This window comes from Anabrus simplex, chromosome 1, assembly GCF_040414725.1.
Source record: "Anabrus simplex isolate iqAnaSimp1 chromosome 1, ASM4041472v1, whole genome shotgun sequence".
NCBI classification, from domain to species: domain Eukaryota; kingdom Metazoa; phylum Arthropoda; class Insecta; order Orthoptera; family Tettigoniidae; genus Anabrus; species Anabrus simplex.
The window spans coordinates 933,400,205-933,426,819 of NC_090265.1; the positions used below are offsets into that span (position 1 = coordinate 933,400,205).

General features: G+C 39.4%; 1 protein-coding gene across 1 annotated transcript in view; it reads left to right on the forward strand.

The window, feature by feature from the left end:
- The window catches only part of rdgC (retinal degeneration C), a 1,179,561-nt gene that overhangs the window by 775,579 nt on the left and 377,367 nt on the right, over positions 1-26,615 (forward strand). Inside the window, exon 7 of the mRNA XM_067148666.2 lies at positions 22,095-22,262. Within this exon, the coding sequence (XP_067004767.2) occupies positions 22,095-22,262 (168 nt within the window). The remainder of the gene's footprint in view (positions 1-22,094; positions 22,263-26,615) is intronic.

Here is a 26,615-nt window from a genome sequence, read left to right on the forward strand (position 1 = left end):
CATACCTCTTTTTCCTATTCAATTTGCTTTACTTCTCACCGACACAGAGAGGTCTTATGGCGACGATGGGATATTAAACGGCTACGAGTGGGAAGGAAACAGCCGCGGTCTTAATTAAGGTACAGCCCCAGCATTTGCCTGGTGTGAAATTGGAAAACCACGGAAAACCATCTTCAGGGATACCGAGAGTGGGGTTAGAACCCACTATCTCCCGAATGCAAGCTCACAGCTGCGTGACCCTAACCGCACGGCCACTTGCTCAGTAGCATACCTCTTGTTTTGCTGTAAGTTATAGGAAACCTCCAACTGTTTGCAGGAGCACATAAGGGCATCCAGACTGCTGAATTCTGCGCATCGGGACACACATCCATTGTGGATTGTTATTGTGTCTACTCCTACTATTCTGTTTATTGTGTGGTATTAGCTATTCACGTTTAATGAATTTTCATACTTTAGCAGATTAATATCATGTCTTGAACACGTAAAATAAGTACAGTGGATTATAATCAAGTATCACGTGTTATTGAATACGTAAGTTTTCTTGTCATAACGGCTGTACTTGTGCGTAACTGGTCCTTTACAGAATAAGGAATGAAGAAGCCGCGGATTCAGAGGAAGGCTCTGTTCGCACGTTTATGTATGGTTCAGATGGGACACTATGGGAAAACATACACAGGATAAATTACTGTTAAATGGAATGTATTGCAACCGTTAGGGCGTTAAAAAATGCAACCGTGCCCTGGGCATTAGTCGTCGCACCAAATTGAGTATGAACCAGCTCTGAACACATCGGGCGACAAAATGAAACTGGCCCCATAAACTGGGCAACAAAAATAAGGCTTACATAGGTATATCAAGGCAATATTACATAATTTGGTTTCACAAACAGACATACAGATGGAACATTCCGATGAGAACCGCCAGAAGTCACTTACCAGGCTTGAAGTCTCATCCTCCCTACTTTCATAAGATCACCGGCTGAATTCGTAGAGCAATATGGGTAATGGAATGTCCGATAAAGGAATAAAATAGGCACTATCTAAATAATGAAAGTAGGATTCTATAATGTGAGAGGAATATGCTAATATTTGTTAAATGAGAAGAATCTCCGTTCAAGTATATATTCTAAACATATTTATTATAATGATACGAACCACACAAATAATGTTGTATCTCAACATATGAGTAAAAGAAACAATTAAACTGATAACATTATATACATTGTATGCCTTCTTTTGTTGAAATTGTCTCGGCATAATTAATTCTTGATGTACACCATTGGATCAACATACACTGATACATGATATTTTAAAAAATGGATATTGAATTTATTTGTTAAACTCTTGTCACAAATGGATATTAAATATGGTTCCGGTACCGAGGATCGAACTCAAGACTCCTGGGTAAGAACCAGATATCCTTCATATGTTAATCATAACTGGATATTAAATAGTGTCCTTTGTCTACCGGTCATGATTTGGAGAAAAGAAATTATAACACAATATAAGCACATCTGATATACACACGAGATTGCATTGCCGAGTATCGAACATGTGATCCATTTGACCACGACAAATGTACATTTACATTGAACACTTACGATGAACATACACTCTGAACATATATGTGCGTATCCTCGGTTTACCTAACAAATTATATATTTAAAGAAAATCAGTCAAAGCTGGAATCAAACCCATCACCATATTATTTCGGGAAATAATAAAACACACAAAACATATATATATAAAAATATCGAATATATTTACACAACACATCTTGAAGATATGGCTTAACCAAGCCATAATATCTGGTTAAATCTTCGCTCCAACATCATTCGAACCAACAGGCTTCGGCTTCCAAGGTAAAAATTTTTGGACTCCAATCAGAGGCTAAATTAATGCTTAGCACGAGAAGGGATCTATCCTTCACAAAATCCGGAAATTATCCGTGTTACTTGCAACGTATAATTAGAATGGGATCGAGATTACTTGGGTAAATGAAAAGAGCTTGGCCCATTAACGTCGTTTGCTAGAGACTGCAAAGTTTGCTCGGCCTACGGTCGGCCAGCATATACCTTTTCATCACAATAACAGCTGTGACTAGTCCTGGGTAGATACCATAAATCACCCGTCACTCTCCCTTTCAATTCTCTTACATATCCTCTCGGCTCATTGTCAAGTATGCATTCACTTGAAGGCCATTATTTCTTATTACTCGTTATCTGGCTATATATTCAGCCCAATTTTATATCTCACAACAGCTATAATTATTTATTCTTCCTTATCACTCCAACAACAAACATGTTACAGCTTCGCCCTTTCATGTCTTGGCATCGTATCTCAATCCGTTCATTTAATTCACAGAGAAAACCCATTATTTCAGGTTAATTATTCTCACAATTTCATATATGATTATAAATTAATTACGCCTCGATTTGGATCAACTCCAATGATTATTTAATATTATCCGGGATTACAAATACCCGAATCTCCAAGTATCATTTATATCCAAACTACTCTGAAGATCTTTACCAGACGAAGAAATATAAATCTAGCTAACTTGCCGTTCTTCCCAAAGATAGTTCATATAAGCTAAGAACTTTGAAATCTATATAATAATTCATGCAAATGAATTTTTGTTAAATATCAATGATTATCTTAAAAATCATTTGATGATCCTAACTAATAGTAATAAATCTTTCCCAATCATACGCGCATAATGTTCCCTACATATTTAATATTTAATTATAACATTATAATATTTACAAATATTATTATTACTGGCATGTATATCTCGTGTTTAGGGTATATTGAAGTATGTACTTAACATTTGGTGAGTAAGGCTTGCTGTCATCTAGGGTACATCTTAGATCTTTACACGAACATGATGAATATTATTGTTCCTAGTACTCCTTGGTTCTTCTCCATACGACGATCCATGATTCGAACTGCTGTTTTCTCAGTTGAATTTCGGGACGATCCTTGTAAAGCTGATTGCAGGCACTGAGGCGCGACTCTTGTAGGCTCCGAGTCTTGGGTTCGACGACCACTCACGAACATACAGAAAAATGGAGAATGAGTTATCAAATACTGTTTTATGCACTTTCAAAGGAGGCCTACTTGTAACAAGATCCACTCTTAAGTTCAAACAGATTAACATAAGTAGTGATACGTTTGTAAAAATCACTGTTCATTCCCTGACCGTCACACAGACTATCACAACGAATGTCCCTGGAGGCTGCGAATATTAATTTTGTCAAGAGCGGTTATTTAATTTTTGCTAAATGTCACTCGTTCTTAAATGCTCAAGAGCGATGATAATTAGCCCCTGCATATATTAATTAACTGTCTCACCACGCTAAATAACCTGAAGTGTTTGCCCTCCGTTGGTGATTGCACCATAAGTCATAATTAACAAACTTCGACGATTGTGATGTTGAAAATGCCAAATTAAGGCTTCTATTCGGCGATTATGTACATTAACTTGTACCATACGGCTTATTCCGTAAAAAATATTAAATCACATTGATGTGTTTCTTCAATGGCACAACACTTGATACACTGATATCCAAGTAACAAGTCCGCTTCTTATATGTTAGGCTGCGACTATACATATGACAATTAAGTAACGTGTTACCACTGCAGCTACACGGGTGAGAATGAGATACAGTGTCTCGGTCCAGGCTATATTTATAACCTTCGGAAAAATGGTCAGGGGGGAAGTGAAATATGCCGCTGCTGAACATGACTGTCCGGTAATCGAAGTTTTTGAACGACGTGATAATAATCGAATTAAAGCTCATGACCTCTACTTTCTACTCAACATCTGTGAAACCAAAGCGATCAGTAGGTTATTCATAATTTCCAGAGCGTCCTTTTGGAAAATCATGCGTCATGTTTCATCATGCAATATCTCCCACTTTTTTTCACATGTTGCCAGATTTCAGTAGTCGCCTTTGATCTGCGTACTACTGTATGATAGGCGTCATTACTGATCCATGTTTAAAGTATTGTGTTTATATGCATTGACAGTCAGCATAAAAGACACTGGTTCGAATAGGACCTGATTTATAAATTTAGAAAAATTATTTCATGTAGAAGTATTCTTCTTCTTCCTCTTTTTCGTAAATTATGGTGAAGTGGTACTAATGAATGCGGTGTTGAATTTATAGTGGGCATTTATTTCTCAACGGTTAACACACCTTAATTCGGCCCGGTCTCAAAAAACCTCCATCTCCGTGCGTAGCGTCATCATCTCTTCTCTCTCGCTCGGAAAGAGAGCGCAGTTTCAAGGTTAACAATACTGCGCTGTCTTCTTGTCACAGCGTAGGGAAACTGCTCCCTCCGGACTGGCGCGTCGCGGATCATACCCCGGTTAAGCATACAGAATGCTAACTACTGCGTTATATGTCACAGGATGTTGCGGAAAACGGCATATATAATTAGCCAGACCTCCTAACATCTCCATGGCATGATGGTGAACGGTCACAGTATATATCTTTCTACCTCCTAAATACATCGTGCTGCGATATGAACGTTTGGTCAGTAGGGTCAGATATTTCGTATGTTATTTCAATAACCAAGCCTATTTTAGTAAAATTACCGAGCAGGTTAGCGGTGCAGTTCAGTTAGGCGCTCAATCCGTGGTTTGACCTATCTCGAAACCAATGAAGTAAATAGAAATTTAGAGGACATAATATAAAGCTACGTGCACAATAATCCCCTTCAGTATAACAACAACACTAATAAATACCTATTCAAACGTAATTGTTACCATATTTCTGTGCAGCAGAGAAGTAAAAGAAGGTGCGGGAGTGAATGAGTGGATATAGAAAAGTCAGAAGATTAATTTAAAACCTTAAATTGGAGCTATATTTCTTCCTTATATCTTTCGATTCTTTTAAATTTTATGCTTTACACTCTGATAAGCAGGTAACAAATCAGGTACAAAAATTTAGTTCGTAAGCTTGAGGAACAATTTAGAGAGGTCAAGAGTAATCAGATAACAATAAATTAACAATATAAGCTTGAAGCTCCCTAATTACAAATTTTACCTGAACGCTACTGCTCCTTTCAATCAAGAGTCAAGGGGACGGATCTCCCAATTTTTACATCAGTGGAAAACCATCTTTGCTCTATCAATTTACACTTTCCAGGCCTATCATAGGCACAACCTACATTTAACAAAATTAAACAGTATTCACCGTCTTAACTACTCAACAGTCTGATTTGCCTTAAAGTGAAATCTTATTAACTGTGACAGGGGTAACAAGTATCTATTCTACCTGGCCTTATTTAAAAACAAAAGGTTAAAGTTACTGGCGGAACCTCAAAATCTTAGGAGGCGAACACTTGCACTCCTTAGAATTTACATGAAATAATTAAAGCCCTATTTAGGCTTATGCCTTGACGTTACAGAGGCAAGCCTACTGTAGTAAAATTACTGAGCAGGTTAGCAGTGCAGTTAGGGGCTCAATTCGTGGTTAGACTTATCTCGAAACCAATGAAGTTACGTTATGGAGGTGACTAGATGGAGAAAAATATTTAACTTACAGAAATTACTAGATAGATTTTAAAGGTTATAAAATCATAGTCACCTCAATATCGAGTTCTTTCGATTTGTTTGAACTTTACATTTAAAGTTTGAAATTTACATTTGAAGAAATAAAAAATTGCATTACTAAGAATTTGAAACTTTCCCCTCGAGCTAGCTTTGAAAGACTATCACATGTTAAGCAGAATCTGCCATTACTTTGAGCTGGTGGACTTCCCGAAGATGGTCGAGGCAGTCCCCGCCTCCGTTACGAACACACTCTAGACTGGAGCGATCACAAAGACAACATGGCTTGAAATGTGCCAGCTCTTATAGTGGATAGGAAGGTTCCAGAAAACTCTGGGCCAAGGCACTGACACACCCCCATTGGACAATCAAATAAATATCAAAATTTTATCATTGGTGAATAAATAAATGTATAAAATTTCTTATTGGTAGAAAAATAAGTTTGGCGGGAAGATATAGAAGTGTTGATAACGTTTGAACATTAGAAACAATCAGTAAACAATTAAGTTTAGGAAACCTTCACATACAAAATGACTTTGAAAATTAATAGTTCATCTTCACCCCAGAGGGCACAACATAAGTTTATAGTAGAGACATCTGTTAAAAAATCTCCAATCTTCTTGTACTAATAGTTTTAATGTTTACATTACAGATGGCCTTATACAAGGCACTTAATTTTAATGTGCGGGGCGGGTGTACCTCCGGTACAGTAATAAATGGTCTTATTGTTTTCACGCCCCACTAAGTACTTTTACGGTTTTCGGACACGCCGAGGTGCCAGAATTTACTGCCGCAGGAGTACTTTTACGTGCCAGTAAATCTGCTGATACGAGGATGACGTATTTGAGCGCCTTCAAATACCATCGGACTGAGCCAGGATCGAACCTGCTAAGTTGGGGTCAGAAGGTCAGCGCCTCAATCGTCTGAGCCACTCAACCTTGCCCTTTTTAAACAGCTTGAGATGTTATAATATATTTTCACTTCGACCATTCTTTAATTGGAAACTTATTTCAACATAAGTGAATGCTTTCTGAAGGAAGAGCAAATGTGCGATTATTCGACATTAATTACAAAATATACGCTAATGAAAATGTAGTAAAATGAACAATTCCTGCGAATATGAAGGGAAGAGAGAAGGAGACGTTAATACGCTTAATTTGAAAGGCGAACTTCATTACTGTTCGCCTAGAAATTGTGTTAATTAGAGTTACTCTTCGCTGCATGTAAATTACATATTTCATAATGAACAAAATTGAAGTTCACTGAAGATGAAATAGTTCGGGAGATAATAAAACAGTGTGAACATTTATAACAGGGTACAAATCTTAGGTAGGAAGAATGTTTAAATTTGTAAGATGAAAGTTGTAAGATGAAGGGATTGTTTCTCTTCGTTGGAAAATATTATTACTCGTTCTTACTGGAGTGAGTTACTAAGCTCCCATTTAATCAAGTTTGTCGTATAAAATAAGTTGTAGTCTTCACTTATAGCTAGAGGCTGCCTAGCCGAGATCCGAAGGATTACTCAGAACGTGGGTTTGAACTCCAATCAGGAAGATGAAAAATTTAGAAACGAGCTTTCAATTCTTGACTTGATCATAGCACTGGGGTTCACTCAGCTACGCCAGAAATTTAGGTTGTAATGTAATTCAATTTTATTTATGCATAACACAGGATTTTATCCCGATGACAGCACATGTAAGTTAAACATAATCACAACTTTATATTATATTTAATTACCCTATATAATGTCCGGCTCCATAGCTAAATGGATAGCGTGCTGGACTTTGGCCACAGGGGTCCCGGGTTCGATTCCCGGCAGGGTCGGGAATTTTAATCATAATTAGTTAATTTCGCTGGCACGGGGGCTGGGTGTATGTGTCGCCTTCATCATTTCATCCTCCTCATGACGCGCAGGTCACCTATGGGAGTCAAATATAAAGAACTGCATCTGACGAGCCGAACTTGTCCTCGGATACTCCCGGCACTAAAAGCCATACGCCATTTCATTTACCCTATAAGTATAATATTACCGAACTTAATTTTATCTAATCTAACTTGTTATTATGCGCTTGTTCCAGAATATTGTGTTTAATATTGTTCTAGCCAGATATGTTATCTGTCAATGGCCGACGTGAAATATTTTAAAACGAATTCCAAATTATTTCCATGCGGATAAGGTGACTAAGCAAAGAGCGAATTAATCCGTCCCGTTTAGCCCGAGCCTCTATCTTCCATTCCTTAAGGGGTTTTCATGGTCTGTACGGAGATGGTATTTCTTTCTTTTGCTTCTCGTACAAAGTAATAGCCTCAGTGTAAGGTTAATTTAGGAAAATTTGAGTTTTGATACATCATCACGTATTATTGGGGTGCTGTCGCTAGTCAGCCTATCGCTATAAGTAGAGACCTGCAGGGATCCGCGAATTTAGTGTCTCGGCTGATGCAAGCTGTATGGTAGTGCAGATAATTTAAATATCATGAAGTTTATTGATTTTCTATCAAGTATACTTTTATTTTTGCTTGTGATAAGCCGACCCTTGACATTGGTATGCCGGGCTGAGTGGCTCAGACGGTTGAGGCGCTGGCCTTCTGACCGCAACTTGGCAGGTTATATCCTGGCTCAATCCGGTCGTATTTGAAGGTGCTCAAAGGTCGGCCACGTGTAGGTAGATTTACTGGCACGTAAAAGAATTCCCGCGGGAATAAATTCTAAATTCCGGCACATCGGTACCTCCAAAAACCGTAAAATTGGTTATTGGGACGTAAAGCCAAAAATATTATTTTATTAACATCGGTATGGGAGAAAGGTGATATATTAAGGGTCTTGAGACCATAAAGTCGTAAATTGACTAAAGCCTAACTGGCTCCTGCGCAAAATTAGTGGAAGGAAGGGAAAAAAGGTTCCAAAAAAGGAAATGCTCAATTTGTCGGTAGATGTCGCGACAGAAAATCCCTCATTAGCCTCTCTATAGGGAGTCTAGTGCCAGGTGTCAGGCCCATTGTATTATGTTAACATATTTATACGTATCAGTACCTTCGGTGTAATATAGTTAAATATCTTATAAATAAAGTTGTTCGTGTCTGTTTGTCTGTTTGTTTGTTCTACCATCACGTCGAAACGGCTGGATAGATCTCAACCAAACATTTAGAGTATACTCACCCCGGGGAAGGTTTCGATATGCATATCATTTTAAAATCTTTGAAAAGACGGGGGTTTTATAGGAAAACCACAACGGTTTTATTTTTTCTTATACTATTACTAGCTGATGTACCCATGCTTCGCTACGGGATTCTCAGAAAGACTGACTTTGTGGCTTTCTTAACCTGAAATCAACATAGGTCATTACAAAAACGTAAGTATGAATGTAGCGATTAAAAGCAATGCTATCATATAAAATACTGGATCAAATGGAAAGCCACACGTTTTATCACTTTTAACGAACAGTGTTGCGGTTAGATTGCGGTACCAATCTAATAGTCCAAAGTTCCAGAGCTGGGATGACCAGGACGCAGATTGCCATGAACACTCATCTGCCATTATTCCGCTAAATATGCACACTGTTCATTCCAATCAGTGCCTCAGAGTAGGGATTGAATAGCCCGAATTCTATGATGATCCAGTGTGTTACGTACCAGTAGTACCAGAAAATTTATAAACCAGGGGAATGTCATGCTAAAGAAGAAAGTTATCTAACTCCCCAGCTACTTCCCATCAATATTCAGACAGGCTGTTATACTCTGTACGACTGGGCGAGTTGACCGTGTGGTTAGCGGTGCGCAGCTGTGAGCTTGCATCCGAGAGATAGTGGATTCTAACCCCATTGTCGGCAGCGCTGATGATGGTATTCCGTGGTTTCCCACTTTCACACCAGTCAAATGTTGGGCCTGTACCTTAATTAAGGCCTAAGACACTCCTAGCCCTTTCCTATCCCATCGTCGCCATAAAACCTATCTATGTGGGTGCGACGTAAATCAAATAAAAAAATACTCTGTACGCAGCAGTAATCCTATCTACCGGAGATGAAGGGCAACAGATGACACAAAGCACATCACGACAAACAATGGTCACTGTAATGTTATTGTTGATCAATGTTATGAGCTTTCTATATTGTAGGCCTCCACATTTAGTTTTCTTTCGACTCTGTGATTTGTAAAATATTTTATACCATAAACTGTAGTTTCTTATTCTCCGACTTTACATACAGATTTTCATTAAATACTGTTTATCCATTTCTGGTTACTCGGAGCTGATATGGACTTAGTAACAAAAATCCAAAATCATGAATATCTTTGTGATCATAGCCAGTATGGTAACAATGTATAAGACATGAATAATAGGAAATTTAATACTATATAACCCTAGTTATGTAGCATTCATCGATTACACCTCCAATAAGAAATATTTGAGAATTACATTTTAGGCCTTCCCCTAAACTACCATTTCACTCAGCGTGAATAAAATAATTTACAGCCTAGACTATAGCGACTTATTTCCTGACTTTGCATACCGATTTTCATCAAGATAGGACTACTAATAACAACAATATTTGAGAATTATATTTTAGGCCTTTCCCTAAACTACCATTTTTCTCAGTGTGAATACAATTATTGATAGCCTAGATTGTAGCAACTTATTCCCCAACTTTGCATACCCATTTTCTTTAAAATACGACCACTAATAACATAAATAGTTGAGAATTAAATTTTAGGCCTTCCCCTAAACTACCATTTCACTCAGCGTGAGTAAAATGATTTATAGCCTAGATTGTAGAGGCTCATCCCCCGATTTCACATACTGATTTTCATTAGACCACTAATAACATAAATAGTTGAAATTCAATTTTAGGCCTTCCCCTAAACTACCATTTCACTCAGCGTGAGTAAAATGATTTATAGCCTAGATTGTAGAGGCTCATCCCCCGATTTCACATACCGATTTTCATTAGACCACTAATAACATAAATAGTTGAGAATTCAATTTTAGGCCTTCCCCTAAACTACCATTTCACTCAGCATGAGTAAAATGATTTATAGCCTAGATTGTAGAGGCTCATCCCCTGACTTCACATACCGATTTTCATTAAATTCACTTCAACCGTTTTCTCGTAATGCGTGTACATACATACATACATACATACAGACAGACAGACAGACAGACAGACAGACAGACAGACAGACAGACAGACAGACAGACAGACAGACAGACAGACAGACAGACAGAAATTACGGAAAAGTAAAAAGTGCATTTTCTTGTTACTATGGACATGACCGATACAGAAATACCATTATTTTCAAATTCTGAGCAATGTACAGACAAAACTCTTATTTTATATATATATAGATAGGCAAAATAACGAATTTGTCGTATAAGGACGAGACAAAGCACAATTTAATCCTCTTGACGCAAAGAACAAAACTCGGTAAGCCCCACGGGCCCGAAAACAATGTTTTAAGACCCTAAAACCAACCGTTACGGAGATATTGGCACCACACTACCCCTGCTCTAGGAATCGGATGAAGAAATGAACTGCCGTAACCATGACAATGTCAGCTCCAGGATTCTAGAGCAGTGAGATTATGTATGTACGTTTGGGCATAGCTGCCAACCAAAATTGGTACAAATAAGACTTAATATCTGGAAAAAATATACTGTTGTGTAAGGCACTCCTAGGACTCCTTTGGGCGGGGATGGAAAGGGGGTGAAGTACGAGTATAAAAATCTTACTATACATAGAAATGGAAGTGTGTGTGTAAATGACACATCTCCTCCTAAACCACTGGAGCAATTTCAACCAAACTTGGTACACGTATTACTTACTATCGGGAGACGATCACTGTGGGGGGTAAGCCATCCCTAGCGCCCTTAAGGGAGAGGGTCAGGGGGAGGGGTAGTTACAATAATAATCTAGAATAGTGTCGAATTCATAGTTTTCGGGGTCGCCGAGTTGAAAAGTAATACTCTAGAATTTTTTAAAGTCCAGCCCACTTTTAGGCGTGGAGCAAAGGGGGTTGAGATATAGAAATAATTAAAAACAGTTTCGAATCCATAGATTTCAGGGTCTCTGAGATGAATAGTATTACTCCGGATTTTTTGCAAGTCCAAGTGGGGAGCGAAGGGGGTGAGGTATAAAATTAATCGAAAAACTACATATAAAAATATTTTCTTCTTCTTACTATATATAAAAATTGATGTATGTGTGTGCGTGGGTGTGGGTGTGTAAATGACACATCTCCTCCTAAACCACTGGAGCAATTTCACCAAACTTGGTACACTTATCAATTAGTATCAAGAGACAAACCGCGTGAGGGTAAGACACCCCTAGCACCCTTATGGGCAGGGGGCGAAGGGGGTGGTATAAAAATAATCTAGAATATTATCGAATCCATAGTTTTCGTGGTAGCTGAAATAATTAGTGACACTCCGAATTTTTTAAAATTCATGTTCAGCCCCCTTTGGGGTGTGGGTGAGGGGGAGTGAGATATAAAAATAATCGAAAACAGTGTCGAATCTACAGTTTTCTGTGTCACTGAGATGAATGGTGACAATCCAGATTTTATATCTCTTAATGGTGGAGGGCGGGAGGGGGACAGTCTCATTGACAGTTAAAATCCTGTACATCGTATCTATAGTGCGATGGCTAAATACATATAGTTTATTTATTTATTTATTTATTAATGTCTTTCTGTAAATGGCGGGGCTCAGGCTATGAAGCCTGCTATTATGCCAAACCATATAATAGTACACCTGTGTAAACAGTACATTATAACTACTTAACATTAAAAATAAGTTTAATATAATTTAAAATTAACGTGAAATGTAATTTAACTGAAAATGTAAAGTATCATAATTTGTTTTTAACATTTTAAAATGAATTTATAGTATTTACTATTATTAAAACTATACATCGAAGATTGTCAATGTTACTAATCTTACATTTACATTTTATTCATTTGACTTAATCAACATTTATCACTTATTAATTTTTGACAGGATCAAATACTTTCCAGTCGATTCGAGCTTCCATAACGACGAAGTTTTACTCGAAAACTAAATAATCTAAAACTTGAAATCAAACACATCTAAATAATTTTAAAACTACATAATAGATCATAACATATCAATCTGCAAGTCAAAAAGGAATTCTATAAAAATTCACATCACACATAACTAACTGGTAATGCAAATCTTAAAGGTAAATCTTCAGAAACTATCCGGGCAACGCCGGGTACTACAGCTAGTTCACAATATCCGCCGATAACCACTCGCGGATGCGGGTGTGGATGAAGGAAGTGCGGTTGCGGAGCGGGTGCGGATCGGATGCGGAGCGGAGCGGATGTGGATAATATTTTGTGTATCTGCGTAGGGCTCTAGCTATGTGACGGCTTTCAACAAGGTCGAGATTCAGTTTTCAGTCAGCATTAAGGATTATTGTAATATAATACCAAGTTGCCGTGGTTTCTTGATGTGACATACGACAGTTAACTTCCGTGGCTGATGTCTAGGATTAAAAATTAATCTGAGCGCATGATCCGTAAGTCGTTATGTTTCTTGAGCTTGCCAAGAAGCCTCCTGCACAGCCAGGTATTGGAGAGTTAAAGGTGAACATACCGATTACCTCAGACGTGTTGTTTGGCATCTTATTTGTATTGGTTATTGTGTTAGACAGACAAGTCTTACTACCAATCAACTGTTCCTAGACTGCCTATGCCGGGCTGAGTGGCTCAGAGCGTTGAGACGCTGGCCTTCTGACCCCAATTTGGCAGGTTCGATCCTGGCTCAGTCCGGTGGTATTTGAAGGTGCTCTAATACGTCAGCCTCGCGTCGGTAGATTTACTTGCATGAAAAGTAACTCATGTGGGACTAATTTTCGGCACCCCAGCGTCTCCGAAATCCGTAAAAGTAGTTAGTGGGATATAAAACAAATAAAATCATTGTTGTTATTATTATATTATTGCTAATCAAGCTCGTATCCATTATATTGTCACTTTATTGCTCTGGTAAAACTTTCCCCAAATTTAAAAAGAAAAACCGTGTGCACTCGGCTCAGTACGATAATGAAGGGGAAAAACAAGGGAAGTCTAAACAGAAGAGGCTTCGGATTTTCAATCACATGTTATTTGTGATCTTTTAAAAAACAACAAATTAACGGCCGGCTTGCGTGAGAACATCACTTGCTCGGTTGATATAAATGCAACAAAGGGATGAAAATCACATCAGTTTTCACAACTGCAAAAATAGAAAAGTAAACAAGAACCAAATCGAACAGCGCTACAGCCCTGATGGACTATCAACCACTCGCTCAATCATCATTGAACTGCATTTAGGGCAGACGCTCAGGTGGCAGATTCCATACCAGTTGTTTGTCTAGTCTTTTCTCAGTGATTTCGGAAAACGTGGAAAATTATCGAACATTTTCCGTGATAAATTATTCCAATCCTTAATTTCTCTTCCTATAAATGAAAATTTACCCCATTTTCCGTCTTGAATTTCAACTTTTTCTTCATATTTTGATTTTTCCTACATTTAAAAAGCTCCACTCAAGCTTATTCATCCACTAATGTCATTCCACTCATATCTCCACTGGCAGTTCGGAACATATTACTTGGCCTACAAATGGACTGATGCTCAATCATAAGGCCTTCAGATTCAAAGTTATGCGTTGTCAGCGCGACGAAATCTCTTGGCCGTTATAAGTTATTTGGTTTTCTACACCGCATCATTCGACAACTTTTCAATTGCCAACATGTAAGCTGAGTGAACCTCGAAACAACCTCATATTTAGGTTAAAGATTCCTGACGTGACCGGAATCGAAGTCGGAGCTTTCAGGTAAGAGGCCGGCTCGGTACACGTAGACTGTGGGACCTTGGAAAAATCAGATGATTTAGATCTATATTTTTTACTTAAAGTAGCTACTATAAAATGAAAATACTCATTGGGTTTGTAACATATGAATTGTTCCTTCACAATCATCGCTACACAGGTTAAAAAACTCACATTACAGAACCACACAAAATACAAACTATAGGTATACAGAGTGTATCATAACTATACCGACAACAAAATCAGAGATGCTCTTCATGTTATGTTAAGATAGATGGTACAATCGGATTGGCGGAGAAAATATTTCTTGTCAAGAAAATGAGGTTAATTTTTTACTTCCGGGCGCGCGATTCGAATTGCCTAACTCGCCGTATTTCCTGTACCAGATCACAATCCACTGCCGTGCTTCAGGATGTAGAAGACAAGGGAGGTGAATTAAGGTGTATGATGGAAATAGAGATAATGCTCCGCGTGTAAACACAGGTTTCCTCGTTCGACTCGCACAGGATTGCCCTTGTCTCTTCAAGGCAACATCCACAGTCCGTATATTAAACAGCAGTAACTGCACGCACAGTACGAGAACGCACTATAATTAAGACACACTTGTCAGTCAATGAATACTCCAGACCGTTTCTCCTCCCGTCTGTTCGTCGCAGTTGCAAAACTGCCACCCCACGATTGTGTAGGCCAGGGTCTCTCAAACGACCAAAATCTCATACGTGCAAACAGCAGCGCAGAGTTCCTGTGCACAGTGCATCGGTCCCGCTCGGCTCGGCTCGGACCAACACTTTGTCTCTGGGCTACTCAGTTAAGCTCGGCTCAACTCGGCTCAACTCAGCTCGGATTCGGAGCGCTACGGGGCAAGTGAGGAAGAGGGAGACAGATGGAGTGAGCGAGACAGGCGTGGGGAAAGAGAGAGACAGCGCTATTGCTCCAAATCGAGGAGTGGGGAGTCTGCAGTCTGGTCAACCAAGCGAAGTCGCTTTTTGCACCGTGCACAGTGCATGCACCCTGAGAGGATCTGGTGTAGGCCTATTCCTTCACTCACAACATTGTAAATGCAATGAGATGCTGATCGAAGTTAACAATGCACACAGTGGTTTGATTAAAGTAGATGTTCAATATGCCCCCTTCCTATTTCAATGCAAAGTTCACATCGGTGTAGTAGTGACATTTGGACTCTTTTCAGGATGTGTGGTGTGTCTCTCATTACCTCTGTCTTTCACTTCCCGTTCCCCTCCCTTCCATTCCCTCCTCTGACGCACGGCAACAGGCAGCGGCCAGCTCTCTGGCACATCAAATACGACAAGTAACAAAGTAAGCACATTTTCTCGAGAAAAAAAATTATCCGCCAGTCCGATAGCGCCATCGTTTGTAGCATAACACGAAGAACATCCCTGATATTTTATCGGTATAATTATGAAACACCCTGTATAAGCAGCAAGTGTTTTGTACACATTTCAAACATTTCCAGGAATCAGTGTATTCTTGAACACCCTTATTTTAAATTCCATGCCCAAAGAACTAAATGTCGTATACGAATTGTTTCTGCTTCAGAAAATTCGTATTAATATGCGAAAATAAAAGAATAAGCACTCTTCAGTTTCTATCGTTTAAGCCCACCGATAAGTTGTCAAACACATTCTAGTAGTGTTAAAGGTTTAATCCTCAGAGATGCATTATAATTCTATAACCACCGCCATAGTAAAATGAACCATTAAATATAAGGAACTAGGGAGATGATCATGATTAGCCCAAACTACGGAGACTTTTGGATCGTAATGATAATAACTGAGTACACCGGGCAAGTTCGCCGTGCGGCCAGGGGCACGCGGCTCTAAGCTTGCATCCGGGAGATAGTGGGTTCGAACCCCACTGTCGGCAGCCCTGAAGATGGTTTTCGCGGTTTCCCATTTTCACACCAGGCAAATCCTGGGGCTGTACCTTCATTAAGACCACGGCCGCTATCTTCCCATTCTCGTGTCGCTGAATCCTTCAATGTGATAGTGGACATTAAACCACTAGGACAAAAGAAGAACAAGAAATCGCACCGCGCTGGTGTCATCAGGTCACAGCGGGAGCTACGCCGCGGACCTCAGATATGGAATGATTCAGAACATTTTGAACCGCTGCAGAGAGTGAACGGCTCATCTCATCTAAGCAATTCTGCTAGCAATGTGTATGCAAATAAACAGACTAACTATAACAATAACAGAGAAACAAAAGTAGCAAACACACTTAGTGACTTTATAACATTTTTTTTTCTTTAGCAGGTTACAAGGAAGACTGGCTTATTCGACCGTCTAAATGTCGGTTCCGACTCCCGACCCCCTTCCCCCGTGTGGGCACCATTAGGAACCTGTCGCTAATCGTGATATGATGGTACCACAACGGTTGTAATACAACTCTTAGGGATAAAGTTATACTAGGTAGAAAATGTGCCGGTCTGAGTGGCTCAGACGGTTGAGACGCTGGCCTTCTGACCCCAACTTGGCAGGTTCGATCTTGGCTCAGTCCGGTGGTGTTTGAAGGTGCTCAAATACGTCAGCCTCGTATCGGTAGATTTACTGGCACGTAAAAGAATTCTTGCGGGACTAAATTCCAGCACCTCGGCGTCTCCGAAAACCGTGAAAGTAGTTAATGGGACGTAAAGCCAATAACTTTATTATTATTATTATTATTATAATTATTATTATTATTATTAATTTTTTAATTTGCTCCGTGTCGACTTCTTAATGTAAATTCCGACCCATAATGTGTTTATCATTGAGCACCCTCTTTCGTCTGATATAACGGTACCATTACGGTACACTAAGGACAATTAAGGCTGAAGTCACAGGGTTTCCGACCGACACAAATATACACGCTGAATGGTACGGATGATACGGAGGGCGTGCTCGGGCTGTATAGATAAGGAAATCTGTATGAAAACGAATACAAGTACCAGTCCCCAATCAGGGAAATGTATGGGAAACACTGCACCACTGTCGGCAGCGCAGAACACGGTTTCCCGTAGTGTCCCCATTTTCACACCAGACAAATTCTGTGGCTGTACCTTAATTAAGGCCACGGCCGCTTCCTTCCCACTCCTAGGCCTTTCTTATCATATCGTCGCCATAATACCTATCTGTGTCGGTGCGACGTAAAACAAATTGTAAAAAAATGGTATTCTTCTTCTCGTTTGTAGAGTTTTCCCAGTTTATTTGTGTCAGCATTTTATGTGAATTTGGTCTAATTGTACGGCCAAATGTCATTTCTGACGCCAACCATATCAGAAGGGCAGTATTCACTATTGCGTTTTTCATCGCGTTTAATAGTATGTTGTACGTACAAGAAGACATGTGTGTTAAAACGACCACGATCATCTAATCCCCGAGCCAAAAAAAATTTTCCGTACGCAGTTAATATCAACCGACCCGGTCGGGAATCGAACCTAGAACCCTTTGAAGAAAGGCTACTACGCTCATCATTTAACTAAGGAGCCAGACTATTTATGGTATTCAAGTATGAGTAAATCCAAACAAAATGGTATTTATGACATAATGGTATACATGGAGAATTCTTGTCAGACTTATCAGTTGTGAAAATGTCATCACACTGAAACCTGAAGAGTGGATAAGTGAAAAATATAAAAGTTTATTTTATTTAATATAATAATAGGAAATAAAACAATATTTATTTATTTTGCCTTTGTAAGTGGCAAAGTTAAGACCCTTGGCCCTTTCTTACACTTAACCACTGTAGTGATACTTCACTGGCAGCAGAGCTTAAGAGTACTTAGTAATATGTCTATATAAATCAAATCTTAACGACCGTGTGTCTGTACACTGACTATTTTGCCGAAATTTTCATTCAGTTACCCGTTTTAGGTATAATAATGACCATCTACAATTTTTTTAGGTTTGGTGTCTGTTTGTCCGTTTGTGTGAGTTCTTATAACTTGAAAACTGCCAGATCTATTTCTAGCAAACTCATATTTAGAATCCACCTGTCCTTGGGTAGGTTGGCCAATATTGTTTTTTCTAAATCCCTGAGTTGAGTGGAGATTTATATGAAACATAAACATTGCATTTGCACTCCCACAAAATATACACAAACAAAATGGAAATCTGCCTGTCTTAAAGAAAATCCATTTACAAAACTTGTTTCTCATGTGCATCATTTCGATACGAGGATTAGTAAGGGCGATATCATTGATGGACCGTTTTTCTGTCTAAGTTCGAGCGGACTTTTTTAAAGCATTTTTTGTCAATTTGTCTGTTCGTCCTTTTGTTGAGTTCTTATAATTGGGGAAACTACTCTATATATTTCTACCAAACCGTATAGGCCTATGTGTCCGTGGGTTGGTGTTAGGGTCAATGTCATTTCTAATTCTCGGATTGGTCTGGGGTTTTATAGGAAGTCGAAACAGTGATTTTACCCTCCCACAAAACTGACATGACCAACCTTAATGGAAAACTACCAGCCTTAATGGAAATCCATCTCTAAGAATGTTTTTCTCATGTGCACATTTTCAATAAGAGGTTAACAAGGAAGTTATCATTAATGGCCTGTTTTACAGGCTGTCATGTCATTTCAAGTTGGGTGAAATTACTTAATTAAAGAGACATTTTACTCTAGGGGCTGCCTGGCCGAGGCGGTAAAGGCGTGCTCGGTTCGCCCGGAAGGACGTGGGTTCGAATCCCCGTCAGGAAGTCGTAAAATTTAAGAAACGAGATTTCTACTTCCAGAGGTGCATATGGCCCTGAGTTTCACTCAGCCTACACCAAAAATGAGTACCAGGTCAATTCCCGGGGGTAAAGGCGGCTGGGCGTAGAACTAACCACTCCACCCCATCACGTGCCGAAGTTAACAATGGTGGAAGCCTGTACCTTCCACTCCTCCAAGGGCCTTCATGGCCTGTACAGAGGTGGCTTTGCTTTGCTTTTGCCATTTTACTCTTTTCGATAGAACAGATAAGAGAGGTTACCGTCAACGATTGGTTTCATGAGTCTTCAACCAGAGTGCCACTCCTGGTTTCAGATGAACAACGATATGTATTAGAGAAATAGAATGAATTACGTACAACTTGGACCAGGAACTGTATCGTTTAATAAACTTTGTTATCTACACCATTCTGTCTCCACCTTCCTCAGCTTTATCATACTTCATGTTACTGCCACGTGTTTTAGTAGAAGAATATCATTTTAACATCCCATATTAAACGTTTGAAGAGCCTCCGTGGCTCAGACGGCAGCGCGTCGGCCTCTCACCGCTGGATACCATGGTTGAAATCCCGGTCACTCCATTTGAGATTTGTGCTGGACAAAGCGGAGGCGGGACAGGTTTTTCTCCGGGTACTCCGGTTTTCCCTGTCATCTTTCATTCCAGCAACACTCTCCATTCTCATTTCATAGCATCTATCATTCATTAATAAATCACTTTGGGAGTGGCGACCCCATCGTACTAACAGCCTATATCGGCTTCATTCATTCCATCCCTGACCCGGTCAATGACTGGAAAACAGGTTGTAGGTTTTAATTTTTTTTTTCATTAAACGTTTGAATACAAGCATGTAACTTCGCATAAATTCATGAAGGAATCGTGAAATCGATTACCAATTCCCTTGCGAAGAATGGGTGCATATGCTAGTAGTAAATAATAATCAACACAAAAATACATCACACCTTTCTAACTCACAGTCATTATCTCATCCAGTCATACAAATTAGTCAACTGCATTCAGCAATTAGCTTGGCAAGAAGTCTTAAATTTAAGGAACGAGGTGGTATTTCTAACACTGACAGGCAGGGAATTCCAAAGTCTAGAACCCGTCACAACAAAATAATTGTTATACATAGAGGATCGGTGAACACGTATAGAAAGGGAGGAACCAGAGCGGGTATTACTGCTGTGAAAGGAGGACATCATACTTAAGCTGGGATTAAATATATAGTACCGGGCGAGTTGGCCGTGCGGTTAGGAGCGCGCAGCTGTGAGCTCGCATCCGGGAGATAGTGGGTTCGAACCCCACTGTCGGCAGCCCTAAAGATGGTTTTCCGTGGTTTCCCATTTTCACACCAGGCAAATGCTGGGGCTGTAACTTAATTAAGGCCACGGCCACTTCCTTCCCATTTCTAGGCCTTTGCTGTCCCATCGTCGCCATAAGACCTATCTGTGTCGGTGCGACGTAAAGCAACTAGCAAAAAAATTGTATAGTGGTCTGCCTTCAGAGAGCAGCCGGTATATCTGTATCGATAAGTGATACGTTCGTCATTTATCAGGTTTCAGCCATGAAATAGTGTGATAATATGGGGTGACAAATGTGTCATAACTCAGACTGTAAATAAATCTAAAAAGGCAATAATTAAGCGCTCGCTGAAGTTTCAATGGGTGGTGTGAATAAAAATGAGTTTATGCGAGTGAGCGTGTGCTCGCTGAGTGCCTGAGTGTCTTCAATTTTGTTGCGTCTACAAGAATAACGTCACGTCACTGTAGTCAAGGATAATAAGCACTAGTGTTTGTATGAGTTTGACTCTCCTATCACAAGACAAAATATTGCTGTTTCTTTTAAGAGAATAAATATTGCACATATATTTTTACAAACACTTGTAATATCTTAGTAACAATATAAAGTTTCATTCATTGGCACTCCAAGATATCTCACAATTTGGCTGAATGGAATAACTCAGCCATTCAGTATAAATGGAGGAATAGTTTCGTATCATAGTGTGGTCAACAATTTTTGAGAGCCAATAATGATTGCTAGTGTCTTGGATGGGTTAAGGAGGAGAAAATATTTCAAGGAGTAAGCATTAAGTCGCTGAAGGTCAGCGCTGATGCCTGTTATGGCTTGAGACAAATCAGAGGTCTTACAATAACAGTATATTTGTAAGTCATCCGCATAAAGACGGTAGCTACAATTCTTTAAATTAGATGAAATGTCGTTTATGTACAAAATAAAGAGCAAAGGGCCTACGACACTGATCTGCGGGGTGCCTACCTTCCTGGTTAGCCAGTGAGAGGTTATATCAAGAGTAATAATAAATGAACATACAATTTTCCTACTCACTGACCAGTCAATGAATACAGAAGGCTCGTACAACAGAAAAATACATGTAGCTCGGAAGGAGGTCCACCTCCTTACAAATTTTGCAGTATTTCCAACACGTTACAGTTTCCAACAACTGAACGAGCAATTGGATTCTTTTCTCTGCCATCCACATTCATTGCTTCTCGCTTGTAGGCCTATTGTTGCGGTTCACAGTAATCCACCGCGATCTCAGTACCTTTTCTGGAAGTGATGATCTGACGTCCTCGCCTGAATGACCATTACATAGCACTCATTCCATGACCACTCTCACTGATGGTCCACTGATTAACAAAGAATTTCAATCACACTGTGAGGAGTCTTGATGGATTGAAAGGATGACTAATTTGCGAAGACTGTCTGAGACTCGCTGAATATATAGTAGTACAGTTTAGCCTAGGTCAGAAATAGCATACACCTCTGGTAATCAAATATCTTAAGATACTAAGAGAAACTTGTTGGGGTATCCAAATTACAAATAAATCGTTACAACCGTGCTCGGAGTGTGCTGGTCCGTTTCTTTTTCTTTCTTTCTTTTTCTATGCGAATGTGTTGAATGCTGCCTAGTTTTAAGTATCAAATGCTCGATATTTTGTATGCATGTAGAGAAAAAAATTCCTAGCTTATAACAGTTTCTCTGTTTTCCAGTACCACCGACTGCATGCCAAATACGTAGCATCAATTCTCAAGGAAGCTGTTTCTCACTTGAAGAGGTTACCGAATCTCAACCAAGCAACCACTGCCATTTCTAAGCAGATCACTATCTGTGGAGATCTTCACGGCAAATTGGACGATTTGTTGGTGATCTTCCATAAGGTAAGGCTGTCAGACTCCTTTCAAGTGTCAACAGAAGTATAATAATTCGGTTTCCTGAATTTACTCTCCACCCTCTTCCCAGTAAGTAGATTTTACAGAGGTAAAGGTAAGGGTGTCAGAGGAGTGCGACAGGCTTCGGCAGCCGGCACATTTCCTATCCTCGCAAATAGATGGGGGCTTCATTCATTCCATTCCTGACCCGGTCGAATGATTAGAAACAGGCTGTGGATTTTCAAAGGTAAGGGTGTATTCTGTCCGAAGGCAAGTCCGAACCTCAGCAGAGGTGTGCATGAGACGGAGTTTACGTACGGTAGGGTAGCCAGTTCCTGTCCGCTCCTCCATTCCCTTACCCCCACCAACAGCGCGTGGCATCCTATCCATATCTTGACCACGCCCAATGTTGCTTAACTTCTGAGATCTCACGGGATCCGGTGTTTCAACACGGCTACGGCCTTGGCGTTACACATGGAAGTGAGCTAAAAATATAATTGATGTTTCGGAAGCATATAACTGTATTTTGATAAAGTATTTCTGTGGAAGCATATGGTAGCAGTAGTTAAGAATTACTGCACATATCTTTCACAAAGGCATAATGCAAGTTACAGCGTTTACCGCCGCACAGTGTAACAGCAGGAAATATTATCCGTAGCGAGTCAATGTTATTTAAGTAATTTCCCAAAAAGTATTAAAAGAATGCATATTTCATAAATAGAGTGCGTATCAAAATTCAATACAGTACTAACATTTCTAGGTATGATGGAAGAGATAAAAGCCGACATTATTTGGTTGGAAATCAATAGTTGAAGTACATTTTAAGGTGGTTGAGAATAACATTATTGCCAAACCTTGTTCCGTTTCTCTACGGGGTCGGATATGAAGTGAGGTGAATCTTCGTAGCGAGTTTTTACGACCGGATGCCCTTCATGACGTGAACTTCATAAGAAGAGTTAAGGAGATGAAATGAACGACGTGATATGTTAAAGTAGGAAGGGAAATGCTGAAACCCCGTGACGGAACATAGCTTACTCCTATCGAATTTTCGCTTTGTTCATGTATTTAATACATTTGAAAACCTCGGTGCAAAAACCGGTCAAGTCCAACTTTTCGAAAAAAGGACATATTTATGTGTACTGGGTAGACAAATAGGTGCCACATATTTGATTTTTAAAAATCAGACACGTTCACCTTTCAGTAATGCCTCTGCGGTAGAAAAGGACTTGACTGTATCCGGAATTTGCATTTCTTAAAAGCCGGCCAAGTCCGGACTTGATTAAATCTTGCTCTGACACTCTCTTGCTAGATGGCAGTAATATTACTTGTGTCAGCTGTGATGAAGGACAGTTATAATAAAAATTCCTGTTGCACGTGTTAAATTGTACGTTTTGTGTAATGAAAGGTGAATTTCTACCATAGTCCAATGCCAATTAAGGTATATAAATTGACGATGACACTAATTGTTTTAAGGGGCCTTAACATCTAGGTCATCGGCCCAAATAACAAAGTTTAAAGATGTGCTGTACAAAAGATTTCACAATATGTGTCAAAGTGTTAACAGGGTATAATATGAACATTAGCCCTAAATAATGCAGCACCACAGAACAAGAAAATAATTACTTAAGTGAATCAGACTAAAGGCCATAACAACTAACCATGTTACATTTGTAATTTTTGTGTCGCTTGAATCAGTTTTTGTCTGTATTATATTTAACATGAAAATAAAAATCAAATTTCTTATTTGGAAAGTAAACTGAGAGAAAAATGGGTTTTATGGTTTTCTTTTCATGTAATTAACAAATAAATACCATTTTAGCACGGCACTGGGTATTTTCGCTTCAAGAAACAGAAACACTTAAAAAGTGTCTATATACAAAACGAAAAGCACAAAAACGATGGTAACCACACAAAATTCTGAATAATTAGCCTATATTTTTTCGTGAACAATTTCATTCGGTATTTATGCACATTTGGAAATTTTGGAGTGATTTTACTGTTTGGATGTGACCGGTTTTTTCACCGAGTTCTTCAGTTATTTTCACTTGCTTCTTGTTTGTATTGAGCTATTTCGGCTACGGTCTACAGAGCACTGAAACTTTCTAATGTGTTCGTCGTTATACCGGTCCTTAAAGTCTATGCTGTTAAATAAATATCCTGATGTTGATTCTCGAAATGTGTGTGCATGTATGTTGGGTATTCAGCCCGAAGGCTGGTTGGATCCTCAACAGGTTCACCATTAGCTGTCATAGATGGTCTAGGTTCACTGAAGAGGCGTATTAACTGAAAATTCTCTGCTGATTTAATTAACAATTATGTAGTGAGTATTCATGTTTCGACTGACGACGGTAGATTCTTTGTATCGCAGTCAATGCAGGAAACGAAAACAGAAGGACATAAATTTCATTTGCAAAAGAGTACTACAGTTCAGCTAGTAACAAATAATCAATTATATTACAGAATGACACGATAAAGTAATTTTCTGTATCCGCTGATGGTATTAAAGTGATTTGCACTCCAAATATTAGCGAAACAGTTTACTATGCCTGGTATTTACAGTGAAATATATATGGAGAGCATCCCATGTGGCAGGAATGTTCCCACCAAAACAATATTTGATTTAAATGTGGTTGAACACATGTAGAAGACTTATTCCGGTTAATATTCAGTTAAGAAATTACTACAACTTAGACAATTTATCGAAAGTTTTAAAAGTAATATCAAAATGTAAGAGAAAATATTTTCAGAACTATGCTAGTAAGAGTTAAGTTTAAGTAAGCAGATGTAGGCAGTGACGGTTATCTTCCCCAAATGCGTACACTCTAAATATGTGAAGATTTTCCTTCGAATAAATGTAGTTTGAGAAGTGAAATTTTACCTTGTAAGCCACATATTCTTGAATATTATTGTATCTGAAGTTCATAATTTCGCTCAAGAAAATGCTTTTTCATGTTTACAGTATTCTTTAACATTCCAATTTGCGGCCACTTCGAGCGTTTCGAAGTTCACAGGAATGGAATACCCATCTAGCTGCAAGGATAGGAATTGTGCCGGCTGCCGAAGCCTGTCGCACTCCTTTGGGGCAATGATTAATGACTGACAGATGAAATGAAATTATGTTGGAGAGTGTTACCGCAATGAAATATGACAGGGAAAACCGGAGTGCTCGCCTCCGCTTTGTCCAGCGCAAATGTCACATGGAGTGACCGGAATTTGAACCACGGAATCCAGCGGTGAGGGGCCGGCATCCTGCTGCCTGAGCCACGGTGGCTTATACGCCAATCAAGATCATTTCGTATATTAGCACTAAGGTACTTACAGTGATCCCCTTGCGTAACTATCACCGCATCAACACAGTAATTAAAACTGGGAGGACTTTTCCTCCTGGTGAAACTTGAAACCTGACTTTTCATCCCATTTACCATCATACCATTGCCAGCTCGCCATCTCACAACTTTGTCAAGTCTTACAGTCACCGCAGTTACACAGGTTATTGGACAAATCTTCACCCTTCCTGAGTACATGGGGTTGTTGACCTTAATGTCCCAACCCCCATCACGAAACAACAATACTAACAATTGTGTATAATTTCGTTGTTTGTTTCTTCGTCTTAAATTAAATAAGCAGGGAAAGTAATATCTTGTTCTAGGCATCCCACTATTAACCCACCAGGACGCGATCCAACTGTAAAATGAGTTGAGAATAACTATTAGTTTAACGGGTATTCAGCCTCCCACCCTAAGATACTTTCCCAGTGGATTCTCCCAAGCATTCTTGCTGGCTTGATATGTTTCTACCGTCTGTGTTGTTCAATTTGTTGACGCTTTTGCATGCTGATTTCAGTGTCGGGTAATTTCTGCCCAGGTAATTTTCTGACTCTCTAGCAAGGCGATAATTAGTTCGTGGTGAAAAATATTATGAAATTCTTACTGGAAGTGACGAGTAATATAGATTTATGTTATAGTGATATGAAAGTGGCCATAGAAACGATATAGGGCCTAGACTATCCTGTGCTTTCCTTTTCAATGAGTCTCTTCACGAAGTTGGCTATGAGAATGTATATTTATAAATTTCTCACTGTGAGGTGAAGACTTAATCATTCTATTTTTATGTTCTGTCGTTCGGCTCCATGACTAAACGGTTAGCGTGCTGGCCTTTGGTCACAGGGGTCCCGGGTTCGATTCCCGACAGGGTCGGGAATTTTAACCTTAATTGGTTAATTTCGCTGGCACGGGGGCTGGGTGTATATGCCGTCTTCATCATCATTTCATCCTCATCACGACCCGCAGGTCGCCTACGGGAGTCAAATCAAAAGACCTGCATCTGGCGAGCCGAACTTGTCCTCGGACACTCCCGGCAATG